This window comes from Pterocles gutturalis, unplaced genomic scaffold (assembly GCF_000699245.1).
Source record: "Pterocles gutturalis isolate BGI_N339 unplaced genomic scaffold, ASM69924v1 scaffold24887, whole genome shotgun sequence".
NCBI lineage: Eukaryota > Metazoa > Chordata > Aves > Pterocliformes > Pteroclidae > Pterocles > Pterocles gutturalis.
In genome coordinates this window covers 46,863-65,958 of record NW_010108700.1, presented here as the reverse complement: position 1 = coordinate 65,958, position 19,096 = coordinate 46,863, and the positions used below count along the sequence as shown (strand labels likewise).

The 19,096-nt window shown below is 38.5% G+C and overlaps 1 protein-coding gene across 1 annotated transcript in view; it reads left to right on the top strand.

Annotated features, from left to right (window-relative positions):
- The window catches only part of MCTP2 (multiple C2 domains, transmembrane 2), an 83,661-nt gene that overhangs the window by 50,033 nt on the left and 14,532 nt on the right, over positions 1–19,096 (top strand). Inside the window, exons 15-16 of the mRNA XM_010072735.1 lie at positions 12,801–12,923; positions 15,785–15,826. Coding sequence (XP_010071037.1) covers positions 12,801–12,923; positions 15,785–15,826 — 165 coding nt within the window. The remainder of the gene's footprint in view (positions 1–12,800; positions 12,924–15,784; positions 15,827–19,096) is intronic.

The following is a 19,096-nucleotide window of genomic DNA, read 5'->3' as shown; positions in this document are numbered from 1 at the left end:
TTTTAGCCTTAACATTACCCATGTAAAGTCAGCATGTTTACTGAAAGATGGGTGTCATATGTGAGCAAAAGTCTCCACTAAAACAGCCTTTAATTTACACTACTAGCTCAGGTTCAGAACTTTCTACTCGCTTTTTGGGAGAAGTGTCTTCTGTAATTCCCTGCAGCTTTCATCTTTTAATGGAACAGAGGAGCTGCACAGCTCTGTATCAAAGCCAATTGTCAACTTTCATTAGATGTATTCCACTGTTTGTTCAGATTAGAAATAACTGCATTACACTTTGACTTTGAAGGCTTGCTTGTTTTTAAATATACTAGGTATATGTGACCTTTTTGTCATTTGGGATGCAGTTGGCTTGACAAATTTGAGATGCCCATTTAAACAGCAGCAAAAACTGTTTGTGGTGCAGGTGCTTCACAAAAGTCACTTTTTTTTTTTTTTAGGGCTAGAAAAGTAAAACAAAATCCTGCACCTAATACAAATTATTAATAGATTCATGTAAAGTGTTGTTAGCTAGCACTGTAACCCAAATACATTGCATGGGGGGGGAACCCCACTGCTTAGTGAGCCTGCAGCCCCCGTTCTTTAGCAGTGGGTGGGAATCCAGTTAGCTGTCCTTAAAACCCCATTACGCATTGTCCGTATAAGAGCTGTTCAGACGTGGCTTATGTCAAAACATGATGGCAAGGAAGTCTAATTCCATTTAAAAAAATGCACTAAGCAAATTTTCTTAAAACTGTTTAGGATATTAAATGAGAAATGCATAATTGATACAGTGATATTAACTTTTTTTTTTACCAAACATGCCTATCAGGAATTAGATGATGACTTGTTCTAGCAGTTAAGGAAACTTCCCCAGATACTTCCATGTACACATTTGGGAAAATTATTTGCAGTGATATATTTCAATTTCCTTAATAAACTAGACCTGTCTTCCGAATTCCCTTTCCCTCAAGTACCTCCACAGGGGTTAAGAAATGAATGTTCTGAAATTATTATCAGAGAACTGTTTCTATGAATAAAAACCTAATCTGTGCTTTTTTTAAAAATATAGATTTATATTCCAAAGCTGGGAAATAAACAGTGGCAGTAGAAAGGAAATATGAGATTAATAAAAATGAAGACATTTTGCAGAACTACTCTGGATTGTTTTAATCTTTTTTTTTTTCTCCTTTTTTCTTTTTTTTTTTTTTTTTTTTTTTTTCTGGGCTGTAGTACTTCTAGAACAGCATGCATTGCAATAGCTTTCCTGCTTTCTGTTTTACAAGCTGTATGAATACTAGCAGAGATAGTATCCTTTAGTGCCCAATGAATACTGTCTTAGACACTGATACCTATAGTAACACATACAGAGTGACTATGAGACCAAATGCTCTGGTTAAAAAGCCTTAGGGAAGCATTATGTGTCTGAGGTCTGATCTATTGTCTGGGAGGTTGGAGAGTGTTAATGCACTCTGCAAAGATTAGACTCCCTTTCTAATTGCTCCAACACTTCCTTAAAGGATTTAAACAGTCAGGAAAGGTGATGCTCCTTGTCAATTTTTGTCTTCTGACAGCCGTTGAAGTTTATCTGTCTTTCCACGGAGACCACTAGATCATGTAAACCAGGCAGCGTCAAAAGCATGAACCCTGAATCAGGACTGAGAACCATTATCCACAACTTCGTTATTTCAGCTTTTAAATACTTTAAGGCTTGGGGACTGGTTCTCTCTCATGTGCCATGTCATTTACAGTTGGTGGTGGAAACTCCTGAAGTCCCATGACAAGTTTAACTTGCTGTGTTTTGGTTCCGAAGTGGATCACGTTATTGTCTGCTTATTTACCCAAGCGCAGGGCTAAGTCTGAGCTACTGTGAGGCACTCTTTGCTATTTCCCCCCAAATTTTCTTTTCCCTCTCTAAGTCTGATAAGGATTTGACTTTTCCTGGTTCATAGAGACTAAATATGTACCAAAAAAAAAAAAAACAAACCAAACCAAAAAAACCCCCCAAAATAACCAAAAAACAACACAACTTGGAAATCTGGTAAAGCTCATGCAGGAAAGTTTTTCTGCTCCTTAACCAGCATGTCCACACAGACAAGTACCTGACCTTTGTCACTGGTTTTATGAAGCAAAACAGAAATTTGTCCAATGGAGCAGAACCACTTAACCAGATAATGACTGTGCAGTCTAGCTGTTTGAAAATCAGTTTGAAGAACCAAATAGTTTTGTTGCTGGTTGAAGCCTAACCTATTGTAATGCCTTGTCTTTGCAAAGGATGCTGCTTTTGCTTGGAAAAGTACTTTAAGAGCAAGGAAGGAAAAAAGGTGAATGCTACTGAGAAAGGAGAAGGACAGCTCAACCCTCAAAATTTAGAAGTTTTAATATTTCTGCTGCAAGGCCATGGTGTCCTGACATTGACAGTAGGGTAACGTTATTGTAACAAGAGTGGAATTTGACCCATCTTTTTAAAAAATGTCCATTCCTGTTTCACAGACAGATGTGAGCGTGTCCTGTTTCACTGCAGCTCACACAACAGGCCAGGTCCTGATGAACAGAGAGCCATCCTGTAGTTATTTTTTTCTAGTGGATCAGAGGCTTTTTAATTTGAGATAGTGTCTGTGTTTTTGCTAGTCTTGCAGCATCTAAATGTGTTGGTGTATATAATCCATTTCACACATATAAATGTATAAATATGACCTATATAAATATACATATATTTAATGCCTCTTTTCTAGGCTCTGAGCAGATGACTAATACAGCTGTTCAAAGGAGTAAAGGATTTTTTCTTTTTTTTTTTCTTTTTTTTTTTTTTAAAAAAAAAGCCCTCTTGGCTCTGAATCGGAAATTGAGGAGCAGAATTCATCAAGTGTATTCTGATCGTTCTCACATGGGTATTTTTTTTTCCCTTCCTGCATAGCGTGTTCCTTTGCACTGTTGCTATATTACGTGAAATGTTTCATCTGTATATAAAAATTAAAAATTCAAACAAAAATCTGGCCCACATGAAGAACAGGCCCTTTGGGCATATGGTTCATTATGCATATTCGTTTAATTACTAAAACACTTGGGATGTCTCTACTGCCCTTGCTTTCAACTTGTGAAGTTGGATCTGTTCTGCAGCACAGAATACGTTGAACAGGCATGTGTCATAAAGGACTTGAGTTTTTTCCTACTTTAAACTCTATATAATATTCTTGGCTGGATTGTTCAAATTTACTGAACATTGGTTCAATCCACTGCATCACACCAGCAGTTCGGGATTTCTTTTTCCTTTAACACCTTCCCAACCCCAAAAAGGCAGGTTTTACAGTGGTTAGTTCAGAGTCGTGTTTAGTATCGAAGTAACGTGAGACTAAGGATTTAGATTTCAGGCACATTTCCACAAAGCACCTCAAGTCACACGTTGAAGCTGTATAAGTTTTATTAGCTAAGAAGGGATTGCTGTGATAGTGTGACTTTAATTGATTTTCAGGGCAAACAGGTGGTGATGGTTTAGGCATCCCCTAGTCTCCTGCCATTCCTAATTTGGAGCTGCACATATAATCGCTTTATTAAAATAAACAATCTTCTGGCTTTCGTTTTACCTGAACAGCTGCCTGAAATCACAAGAGTCTTGCAACTTTTTTTTTTTTTTGATTGTTCTGTATTTTGGAAAGCAAGATGCTAAGGGTCTGCTAGTGGAAAATCTCTATTACATAGTCGTGCTGTCAATGCTTAGGGGTTTTTTTTTTGTCTTGCTGCTGTTGTTGCTGGCTTACAATAGTTAACATCTTTAGGGTATAATTACAGTGAGTCTCCCAGTCATCTTCATGCATTTGTTCTGTAATTTTGTCACACTGCAGCTTATGAATGTGCTGAAATTGTTTAAGCGTGTTGTCATCACTCTGTGTTCTCCATGTCCAGTGTGTGTGTCAGGTGTGGAGGGCTGGGGTTAAATTATGATTTTTGTTTTCCTCTTGGCTGTGGGAAATGGGTCTCCGGTAGATGAAGAGACCTTCAGGGCTCCAGCACAGGGCTGTGGTGGGGATTCCCATGTACAGCTTAGAGAAAGGGAATAATCCGAAATTCTTTGCCTGAAAGGATATAATCTTACTGCTTTATGTGTGCTTTGTAGGTGTTCTTAGATTTCTGGGTTTGTGATCTGGGTTTACTGGGATTTTTTTTTTTTAATTTAATTGTTTTGCTCCTTCTGCTCTGTTTCAGTTTGGAAAGATTTCTTTAGGACTGGAGTTTGTGGAAAAGAGGGTGCCAGACCGTTTTGCAGCATAGCTGTACAAGCATCTATTTCTCATTTACGTAGGTTTACTGCAACCTGATTTTTTTTTTTTTCCGTCGTGTTGTAGCTGGAGATTGCCAGGGAAGTCACCTCATGTGTGATCCTCTTGCCATTGAACGCTGAATTAAGTCTAATTAAACATACTTGCTTTATTAGAGAGCCCTTTTTCCTTTACTCATTCAGCTTTAATATACACTATGAACATGAAGGAGGAAGTCATTAAAGTAGTTTAAACATATCGTTTATGCCTCCCATTTGCTACCAATTGTAGCCCTATGTGGAGAGCCCAAAGCTGAAGAATGCTTCCACCAAATACTCTTTCCACCCGCTGCACAATTACGTCACCATCTGACCCTCGCTGCTAATGTTTCTCACAGTGTTAACAAATATGTCTCCAAAGTAAGTGGACATTTATCAGCTCAGCTAATGATAAATTTTTTCATGACCCTTTTAAGGTGTTCACCTTGTCCAGAATAAATAAAATTAACCTACATTTTTGCCTCCTTTTAAATAGCACAGATAATTTTTTTGTGACACTTTTTGGAAGAATTATTTACTATAAGATCAGGCTTTTAACTTGCATAATGCCTGTCTTCCCTGGAAATAGATTGTAACTTTCTGTATGAGAGTAATTCTGAAACTGTGACCCTGCTGATAAACAAACCAAAACATTAGAGATAAAAATTACTATTTAATTTAGCTACAATATAAAACAGCAGATTTTTTTTTTGTATGCCACCCCCACTTTGTTTTAGGATCTTCCCCCTTTGCCTGTGATAGTTACCCCTTGAGAAATAACATGCAGATTTATTCCTCTGACCCATTCTCAGCAGATTACCCCAAAAGACACAAAACTGTTGTGATTTTTTTTTTTTTATTTTAAGCTTTATTACTTGGGGGTCTTAACTGTATTTTACTTGTCACAGGAAATATAAAATATATATTAGATAAAACCATGAAGGAAAAAATCAGACCAGTCAGAATTCTAGCAAACAGCTCTTTATTCAGTGTCTGCAGCCTAAAAGGATTTGAAGTCTTTGACTCTGAAACTGTTGTACCTACATAAATGTAGAACCCCAAACTTGTGTTGTTGTGGTTGGTTTTGTTTTGGTTAACCTCTTTTTGGGTTTAGGGATAAAGAGGAAGTAGCAGTCACAAGAAAACTGGGTAGAGGCATCCCATTAGACTTGTGGTGGGCTGTCAGGCTTTGGGGGTTAAATGTACATTTTTTTAAAAGACAAGACATCCCCAGGCACACAACCTTTTCTGTTGAAAATTATCATCTACACCGGCCAGTTTGACAGATAATCTTCAAATATCTGGAATGCAATATATAAATCTTAACTTATATATAAACTTAACAGGTGATAAGTTCAGTGAAAGAAACTTGAACCAAGCAGCTCTTCCCTCACCCCTCATTAAAGAAGGATCTCTAAGGATCTTGTTTTTCATTTCCTAGGCTGGCTGATCTCATTAATGTAACCAGAATAATCAAAATAAAGGAAAACCCTAATTTTTTTAATTAGTTTGATTTTATTTTGCTGCTGTTTGTCTCTTTCTGATTCCAGGTATTGTTATGAATAAAGAAAAAAATCCGTTGAACATGTTAATGACAAAAGTAATTCAGGATCAGAGTGTGGATGTTTTGTGTTTGCAGTCTCAAGTGTAGCATCCCAACCTTCCCTGATGAAGTTACCGACAGCATTGTCCCAAGAGGATGCTGGAGAACAGATTGTAATATTGTCAACTCTTCTGAATTTGCTGCGACTTTTGCAGAATAACATGCTTTTTCTTAAAGCACCATTTCTTAGAGTCCTGTGATTGCACATGAATCACAGCTTCCATTTAAAACACAAATGAGTTTCCACTTCCTAGCAGCCGCAAAGAAAATGAGATCCCCCTGAAGAGTCTAAACCAGACAGTGATAAAAAAGCCCCTAACACATATTGACTTAAACACTATGAGATTTTTCGTATGTTCTTTAGGTTTTTTTTGTTTTCTTGGTTGCTTTGTGTCTTATTTCGTTGGAAGTGGGGGATATTAGGTTTTTTATTTTCTTTTTGAATGTTCAAACTGGTGTTAAAATTGTGGCCCTGATGAGTAGTTTCTATCCTCCTGCCTCCTTGCTTTGAAAGCTTTATTCTGTCCCTTCTTTTCCTTGTTGCATCCTCACACGTAATGTAAATTGTCAAGCACAAGTTGGGTGTCTCGGGTTTTTCCCTGCTTTAATCTCATCCTCAGCCTCTTTTTCAGCCAGTTGGAGCTGGGACAGGCAGGGATGGGACACGCGGGGGTGGCAGCAGGGCATGGCTTTGCAGCTGTGTCATTTAGCCTGAGGTGGGCAAGCATGGCCACACTGTTGCTATTACCCAAAGCATCTTCTGAAAAAAAAAAAAAGTCATGTAGATCTACATGGTAGCAGATTGTACAAACACATCCTGTATTCCTGCTTCTCAATTCTGTGCAGTAATGTGTGTAATACTTGGCTTTGGGGCATTTAGGTGGAGTTTTTTTTTGGTGTGTCTGTCTTTGGTTTTGGACAGTTGTGTTTGCCATCGCAGCAGAGAGCTTGTGTGCAAGAGCTATGCTTTTTGCCTGTGATACACCCTTAAAAATTAGTAACTTACATGCTGATGTGCAATAGTACAGAGGTAATTTGTAGTGTGGCATAAGTATTTAAAGACCTATTCCTTTGGGTTATTTTGGTCATCACTGTTGAATACAGCCCATGTTTCATACTGTTCTTGGGATGCTGTGTGTTTTTTTTTCTGGGGAAACATGAAGCAAACTGAATCTAAAGTGAATAAGTTTCTTTTCACAGTGCTGCTTTATTTAAGTAAAGTTTCTCTTCCTGCCATGCTCTTCATTATTGCGTGGCAAGGAGGGAGCATCTCTGCTCATAACCGACCCCATCTTGAGCTCCAGCTTGGTGTCCATGAAGCGGCATGGGAGCGCTCTCAACTGGGCATGGCATGGTGACACAGCGTCATACGGATGCGGGAAGGAGAGTATTAGTAAAGACCAGTTATGGAATGCATTTTTGGAAGAGGATCTGTTCTTAAAAAAGAAAAAAAAATCTTTGGGAGATGGACTTTAGTGAGAAATTCATACCATGTAACTATCTCAACTTCTATTTGCCATGCCCTGAGGTGGGGCTATATTGGACTAATTTCTGTAATTGTTATGGACTTTTTTTTTGAATATTTTCACTAGTCCAATGCACAAGCCAGCAAAAGAGCACAAACATCGTTGCTGCACTCACATTAGGCTGAGCCCATGCCATGTACCCTGATTTCTGTTAGTGTGGGCTCAGCATCAGTTTTCATGCATCCATATTGCCCATACTGGGGAGAGATATCTCTGTATGTACAGATACGCATACACACGTGCATGAATGTCCTGCTCTACGTGAGTGTGTTCACTCTCTCCTCTACTCTTTTCCTCTCCCTTTCTAAGGGCAGGAATAAGTATCTGTCAGAAATAATTTGTTGTCGACAGGCTTATTGCCTCCAAGGGATTCGAATGCCCTTTTGGGGAGCCAGTACCTTATGTTATTGGCTAATATCCTGTATTTTGTTTGGGGCAGAGGGAATGAAAACTTAAAAAAAAATGCTGGAGAGTTTGTCCCCGAATATTTAGCTGCAGAAATTTATTCTCTTTTAGAGAGTCCATTGGTGTGTACATGGCAACTTGAGGCTACATAACCCAGAGATAAGTTAAAAATATGTGACTCCTTTCACCTGTAAATAAAGGGGAGCATGTTTTTGTGTCTCAAATTAAAATCAGTGTTTTGGTTAGCTCAAAACACAACTTGGACATTTACAGTAGTATCAGCTCAAGTTTTTCTCCTGACTTGATGAATTGCAGAGACCATGTTTATAAATTGCAAGGAAACTTTTGATGAAGCTGTTAGTAGTTTAGAGTTCAGTTAAATTGTGTGTGGTTTTGAAACTTGGAGTTTCAAATAATATTTTTCACAGCTTCTCTGATGAGGCATTTCATTAGCATTGGAGCCTATACTGGCTGAGAAAATAACCTTTTACCATAGGTTCCTTGCATGCATTTAATCTCCTTTCACTTTTATTTTTTCCATCTGATGGAATGTATCCCTCCTTCTTCCATCATTGCTATTTTCCAAGAATTATTCTGTCGGACAACACAGCATCTTTTACTTCTCCACAAAGACCTACCAGGTCAAAAAGAGCCTGTGTTAAAAAAAAGTTTAAAAAATTATAATTACTGCATAGAAAAATTACACAGAAAGTGATATCTAATGCTAGGTTTCTAAACCCCTTAAAGCTGTTCTATCCCATGACTGTGGTTTTGCTGGTGACAAATGTTTTATGGGCATACTTTAGTAGACACCCGTCTAAAATCTGTTCTTAATAGTCAGATCCTAAATTGGAACCAGAGGGGCAGAAAAACCAGATTTGAAACGTGTTTTGAAGGGTTTGTTTTTACTTTCAGTTGAGGCTGCCTTCTCTCATCTTTTGTATTGCTGTCAAAAGGGCCACTCTCATGGTTGTTCAAACTCCATGCTTCTTGACAGGAACAGTTGGACCCCTCTTCAATGATTTTCAGATGAAACAGCTTCCAAACCTCCAGAGCTTTAGCTTGTAGTTATTAGACCCTTTGAAATAGCAACACATTAATCAGCTGAAATCAAGTGGTCCTTTCTCCAAGGCTGTTATATTGCTGTTCTTCTTCTAGGTAGAACTCTAGTCTAAATATTATTTTCAAGAGCTCTTTTTTTTTTTCCCCTCTAGATATGTCTAGCCCATTTCTGTTTCTATTTTGATCATTGTTTTAGAATGCTGTGAACTGAACTGCTCAGTTCTATAATTGGCTTTTATACTCTCACATTGCATTGAAAGAAGTAATGCAGAAAGCTAGTTTCCACTTTTGACTTTTATTTTAGAAGGTGGCCACTGTCCTTTTAACTTCTCTCATGAAGCCAGCGGAAAAGATATCGATAGTGTAATGGATTATGTCTTGACAGAACTTGGTCTAACAGTGCTGTGAAACACTGAAAGAAGTATGGTTTGTTAAAACTGGATCATTTGAAACAGGGGCTTGGTTTCTGTCCCTGGCTTCTGTGATATTAAGCAAGTGATCTGAACCTGTTAATGATTTCTCTTACCAGCCTATACATTAGGTGAAAAGGCAGACTAGGGATTACAAGAAATCAAGATGATTCTTGTTCCTTGCAGTAACCATTGTATACATCAGCAGCTGAACCATTCTTGAGTTTTGGCAAAAGGTATTGCTAAGAAAATAATTTAGGGAGGATAATGTGGGAGCTTGTCCCAAGCATAAGGTGTCACTGGGGAAAAAATAAAAGCATGTATGATTGAGAACCTTGTAATTTGAGGGGTGGGTGTCTAGATCACAGCCTGCTGATGCTGTAGTCAGTGTCAGCGAGCTGTATGAGAGTTGATAAAAGAAGACTTAGGAGTGTTTGGGAACTGCTTTGAAAGCTGATGCTGCAGAACCACTCAAAAGGCTGTTAGAATGCAGAAATATTTCTATTTGCTTTATTAACACCCTCTGAACTTTTATTACATACTGTATGTTTGCAGCAATCGTTTCCCATACCTCCGAGGCTAAATAATTTCTGAATAGATAAATCAATTTGTCTTGTGTCTGTGTTGTGTCACAGTAATGAAAGTTCCTTCTACTGCTGCGGCAGAAGTAAAGCGACTCTTCTGAAGGAGATGTGGGAGCTCTATTAAAGCCTTACTGCCTGAGTTATAGTTCAGCAACTGATTAACTAGTCAACATTAGAAAGGAAGCGACAGGATGCCTCGGCTATCAGTTGAGGCTACAGTGAGATTTTTGTAATTAAGTTTTAAGTTTTATTTAAGGTCTGAAACTTAATAATACACAAAATGTACTGTTGGATCTAAAATCACCAAGGTCTTGATTTTGTATCTTGCCTGAATGACCTGTGATTGCAAGGTTGTATTGTACTTGCAACTGAGCAGAGTGATGTTCATATAGGATGGTGACAGATGCACTAAAATTGGTTCAAGTCCTGCAATTGAATGAATGAAGAGAGGTTCCTCAAGAGCTTCATTGACTTCTGTAGGACTTTGCCTGGCTAACTGCTGGTGGAGTCTTTTTGCAGTGTTAAGAGAAGACAGTTTGCCAATACTCCAGGGAGATGATGTAAATGTAACCTTCTCCAACAGGCTGAAACAATTGTTTTGAATTAATACCTGGCAATATGAATTTCCATGAAGGAGTTTACATGAAGATCAGATGTGGATTTATGTGTGTGTTTCTATTTTTATCTATCTATATATACCTGAGATACGCACCTCTATACAGATATCTAATAACGGATCCTTGCTCTTTAGAGTGGCATTTGAGGTAGGACAGCAGCTGGTGTCACCTTCACTTTGTCCTACAGAGTACGTAGAGGTTCATCCAAGGGAGCTGGAATAGCTTCAGAGGAACTTGTTCAGGTTAGACCTTTTCATTTATGAAACAGTCTTTAGCTTGGAATATCACAGTTTTTGAAGACTTTATTAACTAAAGCCATGCAAGGCTCCTGTAAGATGGATCAAGTACCGTGCCTTCTTGACTGGGATTCCTGTGTTTCTGTTGCCTTGCTTACATATGAAATGTGACTGCTGGAATCGTTATCACTTACAATTTTTTAGTGTTCTAAAAAGCAGGATGAAAAAGAAGAAAAAATTCAAAACCAAATCCTCTTCTATGTTCCTATGCTGCAAATCAATAGTACAGGGATATATTATCTGGATATCAGCCCGTTTTATATATGAGTATATCTTAAAGATTGTTTTAGTGGCCTACAAATGCCAAGAACAGGATGATGGTCTATTTCCTTGCATAGCAACAGCTGACATCATATCAGGTTCTCTCTATAAAATGCAACTGCTGTTTGGGCAGGGTTATGGATACAGTTATTGTTTCTTGGCTTGTGTTTGACCCCTGGTAGATATTAACTGGCCGTTTGTCTGATGTCGGACAAGTCTTTTTGTTTAAAAGTTACAACAGCTGCCATTTTGTAGGGGTGTAAATTCTCACCCCACTGAATGCAGTGGGAAGTGCTGCTTTGGTACAGTGTGGTTAGACTTCCAGGTCCATAATAATAAATACGTTGCCATAAATATCCCATTCTGTAAGTGCCAGCATTGCCTTTCTATGTAGTGTCTTATGGGCCAAGGACAAAGGGAGGTAGAGTTTTAACTTTCTGATCACCCATAGAGTTTTCTCTTTGTTGTAGTTCGAAATATTAACTGGATCTGACTCATTTTCACCTACCCATATTTTTCTAAAAATGTGATTTTTGTTTCTCATCATTCCAGGTTCCTTTTGGGGGAAGAAGAAAATCAGATAAATGTATTTGTGCTTTGTCTTTAAAGGAGATTGTTTAAAATATCTTCAAGTTACTACCAGCATTAGGCAGTTCTGGAAACACTATGTATGAGTAGAAAAGGAAATGGGATCACAACATGCATTTTATGGCAGTTCTGTATTTAGTTTATTAACTTGGCGTTGCCAACCACTCCGAGTTTGGAGTCCATTCAGGTATTGCTGGTATGTGTAAGACAGGATTGCAGTTTGCCCTGGTATATTTTTTTTAAAAAATCCTAAATGCTTTTTAAATCCCCATCGTGTTAGCTATGTGTTTTGCTGATCCAGTTTGCAGGACAGAACATCAAAAATTGTCTTCTGGTTTTGCTGTTAGTGGATTTTGTCAGACACCACTCCAAAAGCACAAACTCAAACCATTTCTGGGCAGAGAGACTCCAAGCAAACAGTGAAATCAGAATACGCCGTGCTGAAAAATGGCTAGGGTATGGCAGTGGAGACTAGCCTTACTGGATTTTTTTCCAAAATAATGTGTCATATGCAACCTAGAGCCTTGCCTTCTGGAAGGTGATGGTCCTTTCTCTGTGCTGCTGTGCCACGAATATAGGATGATTAATGGTGAAGTTCATAGAATCATAGAATTGTTTGGGTTGGAAGGGACCTTAAAGATTGTCTAGTTCCAACTCCCCTGCCATGGGCAGGGATGCCCTCCACTAGCCCAGATGCATTTGCTGATCATCCCCTGCAGAGTGGAGGGGGAGCTGGATGGCTCCTGTTGCACAAGAGGAAGAGACTCTCCTCTAGCCTGTGAAAGACCCCCTGGCAATTAGGGTTTGATGAAGTGGAGCAGGTTTACCTCTGTAAGTGGGTCTGTTATGTACTACCACTAAGGACAAAGGGCTTTCAGGCTTGAGGGGGTCCCAGGAAGGAGTGAATGAAGCCTCCGGACTAACCTTATGTTTGTGGCCTTGTACTTTATCAGAAAGAGGGGAGGAGAAGCTAACAAATGGCAGCCTAATGGATTCCAACAGAATAGAAAGAGCACGCTTTGCTAGGAGGTTTTCTATGCCAAAATAATAATATGAATGAGGTTAACAGAGATTCAAGGATGAACGTACATAGGGATAATGATTCAAATGCCTTCTTACACACCTTTCTCTTTAAACGTTTGTATTCCCTTCTGCTGCTTTATTTCTCCCAGGTATTTGTGGTCACCGTCTGGAGTGTTGAACTGTACATGGTGCCCCTGGCTCTTCTGGTGCTCTTTGCTTACAACTTCTCTCTCGTCACAACAGGGAAGGTCAATAACACCCAAGATGCCCAGGTGAGTAAAGTGGTGGTAACATTTCTGGCAGCTTTAGCTTTAATTTGCCCTTGAGCAAAATGTCGTGCCTTTTAATGGTCTTAAGCTAGTTGTGTAGCTAAAGAATGTTTTTATTTCAAACTTACTGAAAAGAATCCTCAATCCTCGCAATTTTCAGGATTCAATTCAAACAATAAGCCATTCAGAGTAGTAGGAGAAGATGATGAGAGTGTGTAGGAGGGGGGATTTCACTTGCTAAATAACTATGAATGTTTTTAACTAAGTTGAATTAAGAAAGACTTATAAAGCAACAAGTCCCCAGAACCCATGCCCCCACCACTTTACATTGTGTGCATCACACTGATGATTCCTGATTCACGGAAGAGGAAAGTTAACAGAAGCTGAAAGAGGAGTTGGTTGTTTTTAAACCTTGTCCTGTGATCTGAGACATTAAGAAGCCCTTATTCCTCCTCCCCGCCCTTCACTTTTAAATAGCAAATGCTTTTTTCCCCCAAGAAATTTAGCCTCCAGTTTTTTAACTTGATCCGGGAGAAAAAAAGACATTTAAATACAAAAATAATTAGAACATGTGTGGCAAAATGCTACTGTTGGGATATGAAATGCTGTTTGATGTTGACCACTGTCTTTACTTGCATAACAATGGTAATTACAGTTAGAAATGAGAGTAAATTAATGGATGCCCTTAATATTCTGTTTATAAATGTGTAACAAGCACAGTGATGAAATACAGGCCAAATTATAGCTCCTTTTTAACTTTTGATGATGATTGACATTTGTACCCGTGAAGAATACCTTTACCTAAAGGAATCACATGGATTTTATACAAGGAAATAATATCCCAGAATTAAAAAGTCAATAACTGTTTTAGTAGTTTTAACAAGAAAAGTTGCTTCTAGTTCAGTTTTCACTTATTCCCAAGTGGAAGGATTGTTAGAACATAGGGAAAGTTGCGTTAGCCAGACCAGGGCATAGACTTGAAGTCAGATGCTAAAAGAAATGCTTTTCTCCAATTTTGGCCAAGTCCAGAAAAATGTAAAAATATAGTGTGTCTTCAATGACTACTTTATTTCATCAAGAAAATGAGAATTTCCCATGTGGGAAAATCCCAGGCAAACGTGCTTTTGTTTTTAACATAAAAGTTGATATAAAATAGTAATAACTTACCCAGGAAAATATACACAGAGAATATCTTCCAGCACCCATCACTTATCCTATGTTAAGTTTGTTGCATGTTCAAGCGAGGAGAGTCTCACGTAAGTCAGCAAAATGGAGCAGTACATCGTTCAGGGGGATGCTACAGAAAGTCTATATCTGAAAATACAAGTTAATTGTAGTGATACCGAAGAAAGGTCCATCAGAAAGTTGTCCCTTTTCCTGTCACACGCATCCTGTGAGCCATGCAATGCCGTGAAATTCAAGGGTGTGTTTTGCATAAGCAAGGTTACACATCTGCCTAAGTGCTTGGCAGGACTGAGATCATATGGAACAAGTAGTCGAAGTGCTTTTAATATTACCTGATTTCTTTTTTATGTGTGCCTATGATTCTAACCATCTGTAGGTCAAAAATAGACAATCAGGTGCTACTTCTAGTCATATCTGTCCTGCAGATGAGAAAATGTTTTCTTCAAAATACTGATGCTTTTTACACACTCATTTATTTATTTTTTGCTTCTTCAGACCTTGACTGCGTGTACACTACCTTTTGTTTTTGTGTGCCAGCATGCATGTTTCACGTACACAGAGGAATGCATGCAAGTGTCTTTGCAAAAGTGGACCTCAATTCTCCCTGATTTCTGTGCTATAAAATGGGGATAACAGTATTAACCTTGTACATGTGAGTCAGTTGCCAGGAGGCTAACTTCATGAATATTGGTAAAATAGTTTATGGTTTACAGATGGGAGCTTCTTTAGAAATGTAATAAACCACGATCAGTCTGAATTCAGCTGCTCAGGGTCTTCCAGAGAGTCACAGAGTAAATCTGGGTATCTGAGCTCTTGGTACGTTCTGCATGCTAGATGCAACTGCTTTTCTGGAAAAGAAAAAAAAAACAACCAAAAACTCAAAAACAGAAAAAAAACCCCAATCCCCCCCGCCCCCCGCCATGTCCCAAATCCAAAACATCTTTTATTGTGATTCTTCACATTCTTTGCATGTTTGCTGTATTTAAACTTGTAGTACACTGATTCAAATGTACCTATTAAATAACCAAGAAAAACTCGGAGGACCCTGTTAAAGGCTCAGTTTATTAAATACCTGAATTGAAAGCCAAGTGCTCCTAATTTCAAGCCTTAGCCAAGTCTTTTGTTTTCTCCCCTACCTGTCAGCATAGAAGTTAAAGAGAGGAAATAATGCTGCATAGAAATCTGACTGTGATTCATGAGATTATGTTCATACTAATGTATTTTCTGGAGTCTAATGTTTCAGTAATGGCCCTAAAGGGAGGGAGCTGGCATTGTAGCAGTGAGGATGGAACAAGTCGAGTATAGAGTCCTCAGCCTTGACATACCGGCTGGTTCATTTGTCAGACTAAGAACAAAGCTGTTTACAGACAGTAAAAGTTGGCAATGAATTTGAAAGCCTCTTGCCTTCAAGCTACTGGACAGAGCCACTAATGCTTAAAATTTGTATAGGGTGTTGCATGCTTTGTTCAGGATATCACAAAAAAAAAAAAAAAAAGAAGTCCTTGAATACAAAATGTTATTTCTGAAAGGTGAAAGTGGTGGGTTTTTTGATGACTTGCAGTAGAAGTGGGAGAAAACTGTGTAATGAAATGCTGTGGGAGTATCATAAGCTTTTTGAACACTGCCTTTTACTGAAAAATAAGTGTAATGTTCTGTAATATGGACATCTGCTTTTGCAGGAGCTTCTGGGATTGGATGAAGATGAGGATGAAGATGATAAGGTAAGCAAATCTCACAATTGTGCACAGTCAGAAGGAACGTGGGAGAGCACAAACCCACTATCTTGTCTCCATGAGATCTTTATTTATTGTCTGTATTAACTTGGAAAACAATTGTTACCAGTTTGCTGATGGGCAAATTTGAAAGTAGGAAACAATTGGTTTGTATGGTGTTCAACAGTGGCAGTACCTGCATGAGCCCTCTGAACGTTAACTGAAGCTGAGCAATCCCCAGTTTGTGCTTGAGATCATAACAGGCGCATGTTTGTGTACGTGCACTTATGGGTATGTGTATGGGTGGACGAAGTGCAAAGTCATGTCTGAGTATGAAAAATCCCTCATCACTTCCATTTCGAGTGTTGGATGACATTCTGTACTAATGGCTTCCCCCCAGTCATTTGGCATTTCCATTTCAGTAGGCCAGAATTGGTGTGATTTGTGGAGGAATGGTAAGAATTTTCTCAACGTTTCTTTCAGAGCCTCGAAAAAAACTTGCTTTAGTTCATCGGCTGAAATATAGAAAGAATTGGAATTGGCAGGGTCTGTTTCTTATTTTATTGGAGCATACTTACTCATTCTTCTCACTATGAAAAATTCATTGGAATATTTTTCAAGTTTATCAAACCACAGTGACAAATGATAAAGGCACGACATATGAAGAAAGATTAAGAGAACTTAATGTATACAGCTTGAAAAAACATAAGTAAGTGAAGGAGGATCTGATAATCTATAAATATTTTAAAGCTAAAAGGTGAGGAATTATTTAACGAGCAACAGCATGCAAAGGAACATTAGCTGTTAGGAAGAAAATGTTCACAAGGCGATGTGACACTTTCAAATTGCATACAAAGTTAATAAGCCCCTTCTTGAATATTCCATGTTTTAAGACTGTTAGAGTGAAATTGTTGATCATTGAGAAGTAAATCAATACCACAGTTAGCAAGTGCACCTTAACTCTTCTCTAGGCACAGACACCAGAATTGAAGCTCAGCAGATTAATTGATGGGAATAGTTATTTAAATTTAACCTGCTCTTGTGTGGTGGTTATATTTTAAAGAACAATCAGAAATCCATCAAAGTTATAAAGTGAACTTCAGTCAGTCAGGTTGAATTACAGGTTTCTCGCAACACACAATAATTATTTAAATGTTCTCATTGATAATTCACTCTTTGCATTGTAAACTTGGTCAACTAAGTGGACCAATATCTGGACCTTATCAGAAGTTGATAAACGGAAGTTGCATCTTTTTCAAAGGGATACTGTGTATCTGTAAAAGTAGATAAGTTCTATTTTGTGGGTACCCAAAGCTAGACACCTGTACGTGTTGACCCTACATCTTACTTGTGTGATACCTAAAGGTGTAACTTATTCGCTGGAACCAATCCCATTTACTTTTGTCTTCAGTATTCCTCTTTTTCATTTGCAAGTGCTGAGGTGGGGAAAAAAAAAGTAAAAACGTATTAAATAGGTATTTAATCCTCTGTTTCCTATGCTGTGCAGCAGACTCATTGCTGCCACGCCAAAATATTCTAGGTTAAATTTACCCTATATAAATACAACTAGGTCACTTAAAAATGGATCTAATAACTTCTCATTTGTGCCCAAGCAACTTCACTGTCATTCTCTTTCTTGGTTTATTTTAACTAAGTACGCAGGTTTGGGAAAATTCATGAGAGATTGTTGAGCTGCTGATGATTTGGCCCTACCTTTTTGTAATCAGTGTAGCCTCCATCTCCATTTCCTGGATGCACGGTGACTCTTTGAAATGCAGAGCTGGTAGCACTGGCTAAAGCTACTCACAGCAGACACCTCCAGCAGATTTTCTCATCACGGTAACACTTTGTATCCCAACGTTACAGCAATCATAACTCATAGCTTGTATTAATTGATAAGCTAGTGTTTATGGGTCTGTGGAATTCTGACACAGAATTACCAGGAGGAAGAACTGTCAGCCACCACATGTGTCCATGTCAAGTGCTGTGCAGCGTTGCCTTAATGTCTTAGTCCTGTCCTGGGTATATCCCCTTTGCACCAGTGACGGACCATGCTTGTGCTCTGATGTGCATCGTTAAGAATATTGGGTTATTCTAAGTGACTTTTCCAAGTCTGAGGGTGGCCAATGCTCTCTAAGGAGTACAAGGAAAATATAATTTTATGACATTATCTCTGGGCAATGTCAACATTTAAACAGACAACTATACTTTAAAAAGAAGTCTGTGTATTTTTTTTTTCCCCTCCCTAATACAAGAGCTTCTAAAGTTGAAATCTGCTAGTTGGGTTGTGGTATACAAGGTCAAGGTTTCTGTTTCCTATCATTGCGCTGTATCAAAATAGTCGCACACATAGCCTTTCTGGGTTCTGCTGCATGTTAGACATAACAGACCATGCTTCTGGGAATTGTAACACACCCTCTAAGAGATGAACTGTTTACAAATTATAAACACACAGACGCTTAGTTCAGAAACCCAAGAGCAGATTAACTCTCTTCCCTGTCTTAAATGACAGGGCTTAATTGCCAACTCCCCCTTTCTTTTCCCCTCTCCCCTCCTCAAATACCAACATGGAGGACTGTAAAAGATAAGAGAGCTCTGTCCCTTTGGCACAAGCTGTTCAGTGGATAAATGCCTTCTCGGATTCCTGCCATCTTGGACATAGAGTTCAGTCTGCATCTTGTCAGCTCTGGGGTCTGTCAGGCTGTCTGAATAAGGATTGTTTTCAAATTACATCACTGAAACATCTTTCTTCTGCCAGTCGAAAGGTATAGACGAGTGACATGTGGCTCAGAATGTAAGTTGTCTGATCATTGACCATTTATATTTATTTTACTTTTTTCCCCCCTTTTTTGGTGACTGGAGAGCTTCACAAGCAGATAGGTACCTTGTTGAATGAGTGTAAAGAGTCTTGGAGTCTTCTCATGATCTTAAGTTGTCTGGATAAAAGTTTGGTTTTGTCCAAAACAGACAAAACTTGAATTACCTCTATTTCCAGGTCTGGTAATTGATTCAAAAGAAAATCAGAGACAAAACTAAATCAACAATTCCTGTTCTGTGGGTTTTTTTGTTGTTGTTGTTTTTTTTTTCTTGGAGGGTTTCTATCTGGTGGTGAGCCAACGTAGCCCTGCTTGGCTACTGGGATGTCATAGGGAAGGGTCAGATGTCACTGTGCCTTTAAGTCAAGTTACTTGGCAACTTCCAAGAAATGTTTGATGTCTCGTGTTTTGGAAAAAAAGAAAAGTGGGAAAAAATCCCCAAAGAAGAAAAATCCAGTGTTGC